At 39.2% G+C, this 15,230-nt stretch overlaps 2 protein-coding genes across 2 annotated transcripts; both read right to left on the bottom strand.

Moving 5' to 3' along the window:
• Positions 1–495: 495 nt before the first annotated feature.
• LOC146484821 (uncharacterized) lies at positions 496–4,589 on the bottom strand. The gene is made up of 4 exons (XM_085104291.1): positions 4,250–4,589; positions 3,724–3,819; positions 1,825–2,403; positions 496–686 (listed from the first exon to the last, which is right to left on the bottom strand). The coding sequence occupies exons 2-4, from the start codon at positions 3,798–3,800 to the stop codon at positions 620–622; spliced, it is 723 nt and encodes a 240-aa protein (XP_084960417.1). The 5' UTR covers positions 3,801–3,819; positions 4,250–4,589; the 3' UTR covers positions 496–619.
• A 2,727-nt stretch (positions 4,590–7,316) lies between these two features.
• On the bottom strand, positions 7,317–13,047 carry LOC146484820 (uncharacterized). The gene is made up of 6 exons (XM_085104195.1): positions 12,582–13,047; positions 11,138–11,239; positions 10,332–10,463; positions 9,101–9,358; positions 8,341–8,724; positions 7,317–7,924 (listed from the first exon to the last, which is right to left on the bottom strand). Exons 1-6 carry the CDS (start codon positions 13,045–13,047, stop codon positions 7,653–7,655), a joined length of 1,614 nt encoding a protein of 537 aa, XP_084960321.1. The 3' UTR covers positions 7,317–7,652.
• Between the last annotated feature and the right edge of the window lie 2,183 nt (positions 13,048–15,230).

Raw genomic sequence — 15,230 nt, 5'->3', positions numbered from 1 at the left:
AAAAGTTGATAACTTAACTTTAAATAATGTGCAGAGCCCAGTTGTTCAAAACCTGATTAAGCTAAACGAGCTTTGAATTAAGTTTAATTACTAATCAATAAATATTTTTTTCGTCCCGACCTTGAAGGCTTTTCTTTACCATAAGAACGTTTTTAACTTTTGATCGGGATTAATTAGCGTCAATTCGGCTTCCGAACAACCGGCCACAGGAGATAAAAAAAATCGTAAATAAAATGACCCATAGGCTGGGATCAGCCTGGCCTTGGATCTTGTTAGAAGAACTGGTTTCTACCGTCTAACGACAGTTTTCAAAACATTAATTGATACAGTGCATTTGTATTCTTTGTGTATGCGACTCTTTAATGCTCTAAAATTCAAGCAAGAGTTGGTCCGAGTGAGCTTCAAAATAAATTCAAGAAAAACCTAAAAGTCTGGTTTTGTGAATACCACCAAACACACACCACCATTAGGTCGTGCTACTAAGAAGTTTTTGTCAACAGACTTTAAATTATAAAAACCACATCACGGCAGTCATAAGTTTGGTCATGAAAGTAAACAAATAACTGATAATCCCATGTCTTGAACGGTTGCTGTACATTCAGGCAAACTATAACTGAAATTACAAGTCTTGAGCCTTTGCAGTTTCAGCATCAACATGGGCGCGAACATGCTTGGCAAGTGATGACCTACGAATACAACAGAATAACTGTAAGTGAATTGAACCCAGGGGTCATGTCATAAGGACGTAAATTATGATTATCTGGGTGAGCAAAGTCCTGAGAAGAACTGTTTGAGGTTACATTGACTGACGTTTCTGCGACAACCTGAGCGGAAGTCATCTTCAGAGTCAAGTAAATAATGGATTGTCAGTAGATGGCATAAATGTCTCCGGTTGACCTAATTGGTCAACAAAGTCGAGATTTTATTGATCGTTTGTGAATTTAGCTGTGATGTTGTTGGCTGTGAAGACTTTGAAATGTGATTGGTACCTTTGGTGCTAAATGAAATAAAGATAAATAGAAGAAGAACATACAACAGAATACTAACTTATCCGACACCTATGGTATAGTATGTATATATCTTCCATTCAGAAACACACGGTATTGCTTCAGTCATGTCAAAACCTCAGACTCCTACACAGCGAAAGAGGATTGGAAACGAGATTGGATTGAGGTGCACAGGGTGTTATGGGAAAGGACGAAGGGAAGAGGCTCCCTTAGATATATGAGGGACCATTGTAATTAACAAATCGACGCCAATAGGACATTTTTACTATGGCGTCATTTTACTACAACTACCAGAATCCTTCTGGTTTTTGTTTTCTCATGCTAATTAGAGCTATTGTTCTTTGCTCTCCACTGGGATTACAAAATTTAAATTTGAAAAGAAAAATGGAGTGAATTCTGGTAGTTGTAGTCAAATGACGCCATCATGAAAATGGCCTATTTTCTATGGTCTAAATTCTTATGGACTAGAAATGACCAAAACTGCTAAATTGATGCTGATGTCGGCAAGCTGTTAGCAAACAAGTTGTTAATCTGTTATTCTTAAAAACTTTGAGGGGTTGGTAAACTTGCATTTGGCCTGTGGGCGTTTGTGAAACATGTACTTGTAGCTGAAAGCATCAGAGAAAAGGATATGGAAAGAATTGCCATTTAATTCAGGTTTAATCCGTATCAATCAGAATGTTTTGGAGGTTTTTTTTGTGTGAAAACACAGGTTCGCCAACACGAAGTTTCCCAATTCGAATTTAACGTGAGTTGGCGCAGTTAAAACTAAATGAAAGAAAAGGAACAGAATACAGTTACACAACTGTCAACTAACCTGTCCGCAAAACACTTCACACAGGTTCCGCATTTGAACGGCTTTTCTCCAGTATGCGTCCTTATATGGACTTTGAGGGAATTGGACTGAGAAAATCCCTTGCGACAGACTGTGCACCTGAACGGCTTTTCACCAGTGTGCATGCGCATATGGACTGTGAGGTTACCAGACTGACTGAATGACCGTGGGCAGTGAGTGCAATGGAACGGCTTTTCCCCATTGTGTATGCGCATGTGCACTCTCAAGGCAGAGGGACGCAAAAACTTTTTCTTACAGGGTTCACAAATCAGCTTCTTCTCCTTCGCCTTCTCCTTCTCACTTTTCTTTCCCTTCCTGGGAAACTGCGGTGATGTTGCCAAGGGTGATATACCACTTGTACAAGGAAGCAACATGGTATCATAATTACAACTGAACGCTTCAAATGATGGGCCTGAGGCAAACCTTGTTGTCTCATGAACGTGCGACAAGGTTTGTTTGGAGGGATCGTAATGCTTGGTACAGATGCCAAAATCACGCTGTCTGGAAATCGGTATTTCTGGAAATACTTGCCAGGGAATTGAAGATGAGTACATTGGGATGCTGTGGAGAAAACATTCAATAATCACAATTTTAGGTCGGACTGAGTATTTTATTTTGCGATATGAAGTGGACATATGATGTGTTCAATATTAGTATTGTTTCCATGAAATGTACAAATCAGCAAAATCGCGGGACGACGCAAGCATAAGTATAAGCATAAGAAACCATCGTGTACACCGCGATGACGCAAGCATAAGCGCAAGCACAAAGGAAGAAAATCGTTCCTTTTTCTTGTGCTTGCGCTTATGTTTGCGTCGTTGCGTCGCCCGTGTAAGCCGAGATAACGCAAGCATTAGAACAAGAAAACAGAAAAGTAGTCTCAAGCTGTCAGTGGAAGTATGTTCTGTTTTCAAGATGGCGGTGTGTACCACCGCCATCTTGGATTTAAAATTTTGGTTCTTGATTTTTGCGCCAAAGTTTTAATTCACTGCGCCTTTTTATTTACTGCGTCCTTATCGCACGTGTAAACATCCTTGTGCCTATGCTTGCGCTTATGATTATGCTTGCCTTGTACGCACAAACCAGCCTTTATAGGTCAATCTCGATATATTAAAATTCTAACTTGGCTCCGTAAAGAAAAGAAAATTATACGAAGAATTATGAATAATTAATTTAATTTAAATTCTTTTGTTTTAGTCCCTTATAGTACTCTCTTTTGGTATCATGATTCTTACACAATATTTCATACTGGAGGCTAATGCTGTATATATATGAAGTACGCAAGTTATCTCGTTTTATTTGTCTTTCGTAAAATCGTTCATAAAGTGCCGAGAGCCAGACTGGATCCAAAGAGAGAAGCTGAAGGTTAAATACGACAGTGTCGGCTTTTTCACGAAAGCCCCGATAATTTGCCGGGCCTGGAAACGTTTTACCTGTACAATTTTTCTCAACCAGCCAGTTTTATTCATAGTGAAAGCCGTACTTATCAGGCATGATAAATAGGGATGTATCAAATAGCTGCCTACGGTCCATTTTCCCAGCTTTGGTGCTGGAACTATTATCGATGTGCAAAGGCGTTCTGCCAAATTTGTTAAACAAGTGGTTATAACTAAATTTGTAAGGTCAAATCAAATCAAATCAAACCAAAATGCATAGTTTAAGCTCCGTTGTTTTTTATTCTGAGGACGTTTACACCCAGACGTCCCGCACAAATGTCAGCCGAGCCATTGGCTGGATTGATTTACAATAACCTCAGACCTGTTTCATGAAATAGCATCTTGATTCTTGTGAAGTTACGGGGACTTTCGAAAGGCTGGCCCTGTGCATGAGCTGCGTCAGCACGTTATTACAAATAGAACAATTCGACAGAAATCAACTTACGGCATATCGTAGCCATTGTAGCCACTGTCGGCAAGGAAGGACATCCTGGCCACTGATCCCGGGAAGAATGGTTCCATGGTTGTATGTTTGTTTTCTCTAAAGAAATAAAAAAGGAATGGAATAAACAAACTCGTAAGTCAGTCTGTAGTATTTCTTCAAAATTTGGACCTGTCTTCCCATGTAGACAATTATTTCTCCTTTTTCAGTCTTACTAAACTAATTCATAATTGCCGCCATGGTGGACCCATTTCAATGCCGGTAAGCCGCTCCTCATTTACAATTCTCAGAGTGTCCGCAGTGCCTTTTCGTTGCCCTGCTATGTTTTTACTTTGTTTGATGTTTTGTCGTAACTGAAAAAGATGGTAGCGCCATCGAAACATACCTTATAGATTAAAAATGAAAATGTTTTTGGCCCTTATACAATGAAAGAAGGGTTAAGCAAATTTTAAACATCAAGGAAAATAAAGCTTAAATATTACGATTTAAATTTCTGGCCAAACTCTCCTATTCTACTGAAGTAACTTACCTTGCTCACTTTGGAGATCGCTGATTTAAAGTTATGAAACAACCCTCAGTGCTTTTATAGCCGCATTTCAAGATTGTGAAATACATGATAGGATATGAAACCCTTCATGGGCGACACTTCAGGTGACGCCCTGGCTTTGGTCGTCGCGCCAGCTGGAAACGATAGCCAATCACCTGCCTCTACGTAGAATTGTTCCCGCCCATGTACGTTATTCCCATGTCTGAAAAGGACCGATAATGGCATAAAAGGCAACGAAGCCCATTATGTGCGATAAATTTGGGTCACACCTTAGCTTTGATCAATGCGATCGCTGTGACCGCTAGCCAATCACTTGCGTCCACGTAGAAATAAAAAATCAATTTAAAAAAAATTAATTTGAGGTATTACTACGCCAGTGAGCCCACCAGCGATAAACAGGAACTAAAACCAACTATGGGTGACGCCTAGCTTTAGGTAAATTAAACATGAACGGCACCGCACCGCCATTTTTGTGTTGGCTGTCTGATGTTTACCCGTCCTAACACGAGAGAGATTTCGTCGCGTTCATCAACAGAATTGTCAGCCCAGATCTAAGGTAGTTGCTGTCTTAGTTTGTTTTCTATGTACCCACCAACGCTTACACAAATGAAGGAAAAATTACAAGAAAGTGAACTAGGTGTCAATCTTCACTTAAACAAACGAAAACCAGTAGCGTTCAATACATGGAGCAACATCAAAACATATCAAGCAGGGTACTTTCACTTTAGTTAATACTTAAGAAGCTGTTTTCTCTTTCTCTTACGGGGTTTTCTTTGTGTTTTATCGTAGACAATGGCAGGTGGACATTTGCCGTTTGTTGAGGAGTATAGCGTTAAAGAATAAGATGGCCTACCCCTTCATCCATCTAGAAAAAAATAATGTATGAATAACAAGGGAATAGAAAAAAATGTGATGGTATATTTCTAGCCTGGTGAATGAATGAGAATAATTTATTATTCTAGAAAGTGACACAGGCATACTCGGAAAAAAAAGAAATCCAAGTGATAGAAGTCGAACCTAAGACTTTCCGATTACTAGTTCGGATGCTCTACCATTGAGCTACAGGAGACTCGTGGAAGCTAAGACCATTAAACTAGATTCATGGGACAAACATCCTGCATACTGCTAGGATTTGAAGGTCCGAACGTGTGGTATATGAAATAAATGTGATGGTATATTTCCAGCCTGGTGAATTAATGAGAATGATGTATTATTCTAGAAAGTGACACAGGCATACTCGGAAAAAAGAAATCCGAGTGCTCCACCAGGCTCTTCATTACCCTCATTGAAATATTCATCAATTGACGAAATGGGTGGGGTGACTTCGAAGAAAAGAGCGAGGGAATTCAATGAATAAAACATACCGAGAATACAGTGTTAGTGTTTTGCATGTATATAATATAGCGTTCGTGTATAATTTGACGTTTGGATTTAACATTTTTGAGTCCGATTCCTGTCGATCTTCATCGGTGGTTCATCATCAAATCCGTGGAGTTGCATTATGCAATAACCCAGTTTTTAATAAAGCATAATATTAATACAACAGTCGTTACATTACATGATCTATTAAAAAGATCCAACCTGAAAGCGCCAGAGTTACCAGGACTGTCCATGAATAAGAAGGCCAAGTTTTGTCAATACAGCCTAAGCCTTTAATTCCTAATATCAAAGAACAAATTCTCTTATCTTGTCACCATACTTTTCTTACAAAATTACTAGGGAGATCGAGAAGTTATTAACGTATCCAGAAAATTCGCCTTCGGTGATGATATCCTTAATTCTCATGACCTCAGGAGCTGAATAAGCATTGCCTACAAGGAGAAATTTGATGCTGATCACTTAAAAGGGTTAAAAGCTTTAAACTTGGTTTTTCCACTGTTCATTTCAACAAAAATATAACAGTCTCCAAAATCATCTAAAATTATCAGTATTCTTTGTAGCTATGATATCGAAAAATCTTCGCACAAACATGTCCGTCGGTCATGTAGGCTTATGTCACAATCTCAATCACGTGAACTTAGAATACTTTGTCAAAACTAAACGCTAAACGAAACCTCCACTCTGACAACAAATTGACGTCAAATTGTTGAAAATAATGCCAAAGTTAAAAAAGTAGAATTGAGACTCAAGTGTGCTTAAACGTAGAATATGATTATCACCTATTACCGCACCTTTTCTTTAGTAACCTTGCAAAGTTTCGGCATATTAGGTGTTATATCAGCCTAGGAAATGTGAGATGAAATCTGACAAATTTACAGACGTTTGTATAGCTGGGGGTATACGTCATACCCTCAGTCATACAAACGTCTGTAAATTTTTCATTTTTCAACTTATATTTTCTCAACTGATGTTACACCTGATATGCTGAAACTTTGCAGGGTTACTAAAGTAAAGGTGCTCTTTTTAGTGTCGGTATACGTTTTTAATCAGTTTAACTTATTTGAATTTTCGGCCGCCATTTTAGAGAAGGGTCAGTATTGGGCAACCGTATGACGTCACGAAATCCAACATGGCGGACGCCGGGAAATTTAAAAGCGAAAATAGAGAATAATTGAATCCTGTTTTGTCCAGAACAGAAAAAGTATTTCCATGTTCTCCAATGAAATTCAAAATTAGATTGTATCAGTTCAACAATTTAACGTTGGTTTATTTCAAGAGTGGAGGTTTCCTTTTCACCGCTCTACTTGGCTTTTCCTTTCTATTCACTGTTAGGTAAAAAAGTTGTAAGAGCTGCAAGTCATTTTAATCAACAACGAAGAAGAGAAAACAAAGAATTAATTTTTAAAAAAAAAGCGACTTCGATTGTAGTCAGTATAGAGAAGTTTTCAGTTAAGTTTCGTAAAACCAAAACCAAAGTAATTACTCTGGCCAATCACAGCAGACGTAAACAAAATATTCAACCAATCAGAAGCAAAAACGTGTGACAGGCGCCAAGCGCGGGAAAACGCGTGCGAACAAGTCACAATTGGTTTGGTTTTGCTTCGCATTGGTTCAGAAAGTGGCGCCAATCTTGCTAAACAACTAGAGCGTAATAAGCAAACGAAACAGAAAAGTACTTTCGACACTCAATTGAAAACTACATCTATACGGTATAATTACTGCCTCATGTCTTCAGTCAAGGTACAGTTCATTTTGAATGTTAGTTAGTAGTGATTGCCGGAATTAGCATTTAGGGCTACTTGTTGTCAGTAATGAAGTTACTCGAAGTGTCTGTTCCTGCCAGTCGTGGCCAACTCGTTGCAATTGGTAGCTGCTTGTCATCAGTCGGAACCATTCGAGATCACTCGTGGTCATTCGTAGCTAATCGTATTTCATTGTAAAAGTTACTCGCGGTCTCGCATCATTCTTTGCCTTTCCCCTTCACTATCAGTCCCGGCGCTGGCATCTATGACCAAAGTCTGATCTTCATTTCTGATTTAGACAAAGAGTACTCATATCCTTTCCAAGAATGCCACGTAATTCCAGCAGCAAAATGGTTTGGATCCTTATCGTTTCCATTGAGGTAAAGGCCATTGAGACTACTTTTGTGACACTTCCCGTGCCACCAACCGCTTTTAAAGGTTTTTGCACAGCTCTTTTGCCATCCATCATTGTCCTGGTCCACTGTTGAGAATTTGTTGCCATCCTCAAATGTAAACGAATCCCCGCAATTTCCAGCTGAAATGAATGAAACACGGGTTACATACATACATGCTTCATTCAAGATGCAGACGTATGTACAAATTAAAAAAAAGGAAGAAGGCATCTTGAAAACGATGTTAAGAGATTACACTTCTGTAAAAACTCCTTTCCTCAGTAAAATCGGCCTTCTGTAAATGGAAGAACATATAACAGACTTCATTCAGTTCATGGAGTTGATTGACAAACATTACAACTTGAGAACCGAATGAGCCTAAAAAAATTTCGTTGAGTTGCGACTGACTTTGAATCTGCCAAATTTACGATTCCCGAAAATAGAAATATTTTAATTTAATAAATGTGAAAGAAAAAAGATGGTATGTTTTTTAGCTAGCCAGCGTCTATTTTTCGCATCTCGGATGTCGGATGGCACCTACAAGTTTCCGTAGGTTTACCTATATATGCGCCAGTTGTCAGCTTGTACTTTTGGTCAGCTCCAGCGATCGTAAAACCTTGGTAAGCAGCAAACTTATTCGTCCCGTCCGGAGCTCCAAGATCAAAACGAATCCTGACCGGTGTTTTTGTCAGCAGGTGAATTTTATCAAGTCCCAGCCAAAATTCTCCCGTCAGATTACCAAAGCCGTTTTGATACTCGACCCACTTTCGGTCACTGAACCTCACTGAACCATCGAAGCGCATTTGAATCACTATCCAGCCCCCCACCGCCGTGGTTTGGTCGCAGTAGACCGGGAACGATTCTTTACTTCCCTTAGGTCTTATAAGGTAGACTCCGCTGGCCTGAAATCCCGCGTTGTAAAACTCAATACAGTCAGCGAAAACTGTCATGAAAAATGGAAAAAAAATATTAATAATCATTGAGAGTAGTACGAAAGCGAGAGTAAACGTTTCAACTGATGTCGAGATCACCATACAATCTAACACACGGAAAAAGATGGGGATGGCGATTGGTACATTTACCCAGAATTGTTAGCCATCAAGATTACGCCATATTTTACTAACGTAAAGTTGAACACAATGTCGATTTAAATGAAAAGATTCTCGGTAAGGGCTTCATAACATTTTTTTTTTTAAATTACTGCGAGCTAGGAAACACGAAAGAAAAAATCTCTATATTTTTGTAGAAGAATACGTCCTTAAATGCTGTTTGTCTTAAGTCATAACTTCCTTTCTGGACGATGACGTCACTTAACAAACCTGGAGGCGTAGTTGGAGGTTGGGTTGGAGGCTGGGATGGAGTCGGGGTTGGAGACGGCGTTAAAGTCGGTGGCGGAAGGGTCACGTGACCATTTGCTGCACCAAAGCTGCAGTTGTTAAGTTTGTCTTGCACAGCATCGAGTTTGTTGTTCATATTCTCAAGTTGAGCCCACAGGGCGATCAGCTGACTCGTGTGGTTGAGAATCCCTGGTATAAGGCGGGTGTTATTTAACATTTCGCTCACTTGATGCTTGTTGACTGCGGGAGAAAGACATATATTTTTAGGTACCGGGACCAGCTTTTCTTAATTAAATGTACCCTCTAATAGGAGCCAGGGCATAACGTCATGTTAACAGAGTTTTGGAATTTCAGTTTTGACACAGCTGTTTTGTGATCACAAAAGCTAACGTAGACACTGGAAGAAGCTTAATAAGAAGAAGTATTTATGGAAACGCTCGCTCGAATAACATATAAAGTTTTTATTTCAGATTCTGCCACACTCTAGCGGGTTTAATTTTAGGGTGATTTATCGTGTCTAACACTTTGTTAAGAATTATGATATCTATGAGCGACCTCCAGACGGAGTTATTCTCGTGTAGAAAGTAATATACTTTGGTTTTCTGTCCTCCTGAACTGAATTGGTTGGGAAAACGGTGTAAGATGCCAATCGACCAATCAGAGGAAACATTTTTTAACAAATCGCCTGCTACGCATCCTTAATTACAAACAATGTTTCCTTAAAATACTCTACCTTGAAAGGAAACGTATTACTTGAAATGGAAAGTATTGAATATTAAATCTTCAAAACAACTGATGTAAATGCAAGGAAGGAAGAGGTAACACCTGACTTTTGGAAAGAATATTTGCGCGATGTTTTAACGTTTTATTGCGATTTCCCAGGAGCCACAAAAAAGGAATCAAGGAAACACCCGACAAAAATGTATTAACCGTAGACAATACTGTCACTTTAGGACAAGTATGTACAGTCGCATTCAGTTTGTTTTTTTACCGTTTTGAACTTCGTAATTATAAAGTCCAGCTGTTGGCTGTTGGTAACTACACACTTAGAGCTTCTCACTCAAATTTAATTGCAAGAACTAACCCACTCCATAAAAAAGTCAGTCCCTTTAAATCCCAAAATTAAACTGATTTGAAAACCTTAGAAAATCACCAATTCTCAAAACGAAGCTTATTGTGAATTTAACACAATACACGGAGAGGTGTCATGTACCGGGGCAATATGGGTGTTGCGTGACAGCAGTGGAAGAAACATGAACAACTTGTGTTGGTGTTGGGCACACGGTGACAGTAGTCATGGTTGGTTGAGCAGCTACTGAAACTGGACTTATGTCACACTTGGGATCTGCAAAAAGAAAAGTTATTAGCATCACATGTGTAGCATAAAGAGGAAAGTATTGTCAGGCATCCCTGGTATTGTAACAAGAGTGGCATAAAGTCAATAGCGTGACGGCAGCATGCCGGCGATAAAACATAACATAGCGATAGCTAGCGTGACTTAAGGATGATGATTGTTGAAAGGAAATGATGCGAGTAGGAGTAGGTGCGTGACAGCAATATTACGGTAACGTAATGATAGCTTGACGATAGTGCATCGATGACCTTTATATCGATGACCTTCATAGCTTGATGGAAGCGTGACGTTAGCAAGGCAAAAACGTTTTGATAGTGTCATGAGTGACTATGATGCATCGTGCGTTGGCTTGACGATTACGCTACGATAACATAAGAACGACGTCACGTAAAACGTTTTAATAGCGTGATGATAGCCTAAAACATTGAGTGACTTTCATGCAATATAAGCTTGACGATTGCGTTACGATAACTGATAAGAACAGCGTTATAAAAGGGTCCCATTGCATGACGATAGCTAACATGTCGTGACAATAGCATAACGAAAGCTTGCAAGAAGATAGCGTGACATTAACCTTCACTACAGGCTAATAATCACAGTATAAAGCGACTTTTTAAGACGAAATCATGGTGTTTTGGAAATAGACTGTTGATACGACCACTTACCATTTGCATTAATGCAAACGTATATCTTTATCCTCATGTTATGTGTAGAGCATCGTCCACCTGACGTCTGATGGAGAGAAGATTCACGTCCAGAAGAAGTGGCTGAAATTTAACAAAATAAAACTATTAACTCACCATTGAATAACAGGCATCACAAATTTAATAACGAATTATAAGACTTCTTTGATTCGTAGAATTAGCTTTGTGCTCTTCACAGCTTTGAGTGAAGCCGAGCGTAAAGTACCTAGATAACGCACTTAAACCTTGACTTTCGTTAGCCTCCTACGTGTGTTATTCATACTCTGCAGGGAATGTAACCGATAAATGGTGCACTCGCATACTTATATATAAGTAAAGTCTAAGCAACAACCGTGGGCGGTAATCCTGTTGGTATACGTTGGATCAATTGTTGATCTAACTAAAGTTATTGACAGTATAGAATATGAAGCAAATGAAATAATAATAAAAAAAATAAAAAATAATAAAAGGAAAAAAAGCTAGTAAATTTCTTCGCGAATGTTGAGGCCATGTGGAAGAAGTGTTCTGCCTTTTGAGATTAAAAAGGCTTCCCTGGCCTTACGGATTGAGTCTCGGTTAGAGTAGACTTTTTTATGTTTATTTAAGGGGGTACTTAACGTAAACGCCATTTTACCGCACTTGACATGGCTTTAATGGAAATTTTTCGTTCACGTTTCAAGTAATCCAAAAACTCTATGTTCGTCCCGTGAACCTATGTTGTGGGGTATTTTGTGAATTTTTGGGTGATTTTTAGGTATTTTTGGTAAGAGATAGTTTTTCTAGAAGGATTGGTTAAATTTAGAGAAATAAGAAATACTGAAGAATTAGTGAAGTTTTTAAATTAGAATTTGTAGTTAATAATTAATAAACGGACACCAAGTTAATCCACTAGCAACCTGGGGTGCTCTCAGTATCAACTGTCTTTTAGTGTCCAAAACTCATTTTCTTTCTTCTATCCCTTCTTAAAAACTCTTCAAATTTCATTCCAGTTTAGGTTAAGTCCCCCCTTAATCTCATGACACCAAGAGAGGATCCTCTCTTGATGACACCCAATATTTCAGACCGAAAAGGTCAAAACCGCGAACTATTTTGATACCCAAAAAATTAAAAAACAAGCTTTATCTTTAATTTTGGGAAAGGAAAAACTACCATCCGGCAGACGACAAGTAGTCCCTTCTTTTCCCTTTTAGGAATAGCAAAGCGAGGAAACCACGCGACCGCGCGCGAAGCTCCCGCGAGGAGCTAGGCGAACGAAGCACGCGCGCACGCTCCTCGAGGAAGGTAATTTTCGCGCGCGGTCGCGTGGTTTGTTCGCTTTACTATCCCTAAGAATACCAGAAGGACTACTCTTAGTCTAACCATCCGGGACCATAGTTTCTGATGGGTATAAACTGGCACAGTGTGATCATAGTTAAGTTTCCCTTACCAATGAAGTAATAGTCTTTTCCTGGCTCAAACTCCAAGCCGTCAGGACCAACTGCGCTAAACCGCTGAAATACTATGGAGAAGTATCGCAGTTGCAGTGGTGTATCGCATCTCATCAGGAGCCTGTTTTGATATTTAGAGGTGTCTATGGCGCATGCGTCATAAGCTTGCTTGTCCACCATCCACAGGTTTTCATAGAGCTCCTCCTTTGGTGTACTTCGCTTCACGGGTATCGGGATCATTGCGGGATTCGGGCAAACGACTTGGAGTTTACTCATGGGTAGAACTGCTATCGAGTAGTTAGTTTGGAATCTAAGAGAGATAAAAACAGTCAATAAAACATCTGATGGAATATGAAGTAAAGATGGCCCGTCAATCTCGGATGACCTTCGGAAATCTTCGGCTTCGGAAAGGCCAGGCGCTTCAGCGCGTGCAAGATGTTGCACGCCTATCCCAGTCCTCCGCATCGCTCCGTATACGTAGTTCGGGATGAATGACCATTTTTGCGTTAAAACGGGGCGGTAAGCATTCATATAATTATAGCCTACGCCGCGGACGGAATCAACCGTCGTAAATATCCTTGATCTAGACCCCCATCGAAGGAAACGAAATACCGGATGTGACTTTCGACATCCCCTTCAATATAATTGGCTATACGGCGGACCAATCGAATTCCGCCTGTGGCGCAAGCTATCATGGTTATAGCTTGGCGAAAAACCGCTCTGTGAAGGGCATTTTTCTCTACAGAACATTAACATTAACTATCTACCTTCAAAATGCTATCGAAATATACGAGTCGCGTTGAATAGTCAGGCGTGATCTGCTCTGTTAATTACAGTTTTCTATGGTAGGCTCTGTCACTGTCTGGCTAGCTTACCAAGAGCAAATAAAGGAAATCAAGGCTTTTGAACAAATTTCTTCCTTTTCACGCCGCTAGGCCACAAACGCAAAAATAGTCAGTTGTTATACTGATTCGAGGGTATCTCAACTGATTGTTATGGATTCAACTTTAACGAAGTTTTAGCTTCGACCAAATGTTTCGATCGAACAAAAATTTTGGCATCGTTCGACAGAACAGTACACTTTTGTTGTATGACGAGACTGTGGTTGCCAAGTTATCAGTTTTTTTATTGATATTAGTAGGGCCAGTAGGTTTAGCCTTATTTTCTTTACAGCCACTAAAAGCAAAAGGCGCAATGTGTAGACATGAATAATTCTATACGATAATCCTGTCATCCCCGGAGATGAGATGTAACAAGATAAAAGAAACAAGATAAAAAGAGCGTTTCGTGATTTCTGCTAACAACCACCATTGGAAACCACTACTTTGTTTATTTACCTTTTGAATTCGATTTCTTTGCGTTTTCTAGAAGAGATGGAGACCACGTCGACAGAAAATGATATCAATGCAGAGAAATTTGACTTGACAATGTCGACCAGTTTTGGTTTAAAAATAGTGGAGCTTTAAAACTTGGTAACTGTTAAAAGGAGAATTGGATTTTACGGGAGAGAAATACTGCTGAGAGGAATAACGCCTTGTTATAATTACGGACAACTGGCTGTTCTCAAACGGAGAGATACAGACAAAAACTCGGCCACAGGTTGATCGATGTTGCCTGCCTGTTTACAAATATTAATAAAGATAGATTCTAAGCAATCCCAAACTGTATCTAGAAAGAACGCAACTTTGAGGAAAGCAAAATCGCACAATTTCATTCGTGGGAAAGTTTCTAAGCCCTTTCAGTTTACAGAGATCGATGAAGTCACTGGGCGAAGATATGCATTTACCCGTACAATTTCAGTCGTTGTATTTCCAAGGTTATTTCTCGCAAAGAAAAACATACTTTGAACTGAGTTTGAACTGATCAGCATCTGAATCAACACACACGAATTTAGAATGAATAATAATCGGATAGAACTGAACTTACACTGGATTAAGCGGTGTCCATTGCAGCGAAGGATAAAACTTCAGGGAAATTGCCACTGAAAAGTGGAAAAGTACGACTAAAAATCGAATTAAACACATTCTAGTACGGTAACAACGTACTCATTGATTAAAATGCATCTTTGTTCGAGAATAAAAGATCAAGTGACGTGCTTAGCACCAAGGTGTAAAATTCGGGGCGGCTTGCCTTTTAAGGATTTTACAATTGAATGATGATAGTTGTATCGACACGAAGTTCACCATGGCCTGTTGAAGATATCGCGGCTAACCACGTTCTTGCCTTTATTCTAGTTCTTTCAGGGTGTGTTCGATTACATACAGGGATTTCTAAAAATTCCTTATAAGAGGTTTTAGAATTAAGCTACTTGAATGGAAACAAAATTGGTGTTGAACATCATGTGCAAACAAAAGCAAGCTTGCAGATAGTTTTTCCCAAAGTTGTCTAAAACGAGAAATATGGAGGCTTTTCCCTTCATTCCTATTCCGGAATACGGGGAATCGACGTGAGAAATTAAAAAAAAAAAAAGAAAACTAAATAAAAGTATACTTGTTTAGCTGAAAAAAAAAACAGCCAAAATATTTAAATATGGTTTCCGTTTACAATAAATATTACTAAAAAGCGTTAAACGAAATTTAATGAATCCGTCACAGACCAAACAAATCATTTCGTTTTGGAATAGTTTAAATTGGCTCTTTCTTCCGGAA

Source organism: Pavona decussata, unplaced genomic scaffold (assembly GCF_977016875.1).
Source record: "Pavona decussata unplaced genomic scaffold, jaPavDecu1.1 SCAFFOLD_29, whole genome shotgun sequence".
Classification (NCBI taxonomy): domain Eukaryota; kingdom Metazoa; phylum Cnidaria; class Anthozoa; order Scleractinia; family Agariciidae; genus Pavona; species Pavona decussata.
Note: the sequence above shows the minus strand (reverse complement) of the source record. Positions and strands in the feature narration are given on the sequence as shown.

Excerpts from the sequence above, each read along its gene's own strand:
- LOC146484821 (XM_085104291.1), bottom strand. The coding sequence starts at position 3,800 with ATGGAACCATTCTTCCCGGGATCAGTGGCCAGGATGTCCTTCCTTGCC. Across the intron at positions 2,404-3,723 it reads TACAATGGCTACGATATGCC|CATCCCAATGTACTCATCTT; the intron begins GTAAGTTGATTT and ends TTTTCTCCACAG. Across the intron at positions 687-1,824 it reads GTGAAGTGTTTTGCGGACAG|GTCATCACTTGCCAAGCATG; the intron begins GTTAGTTGACAG and ends TTGTATTCGTAG.
- LOC146484820 (XM_085104195.1), bottom strand. The coding sequence starts at position 13,047 with ATGCGGAGGACTGGGATAGGCGTGCAACATCTTGCACGCGCTGAAGCG. Across the intron at positions 8,725-9,100 it reads ACCTCCAACTACGCCTCCAG|TTTTCGCTGACTGTATTGAG; the intron begins GTTTGTTAAGTG and ends TTTTCATGACAG. Across the intron at positions 7,925-8,340 it reads GACAACTGGCGCATATATAG|CTGGAAATTGCGGGGATTCG; the intron begins GTAAACCTACGG and ends CATTCATTTCAG.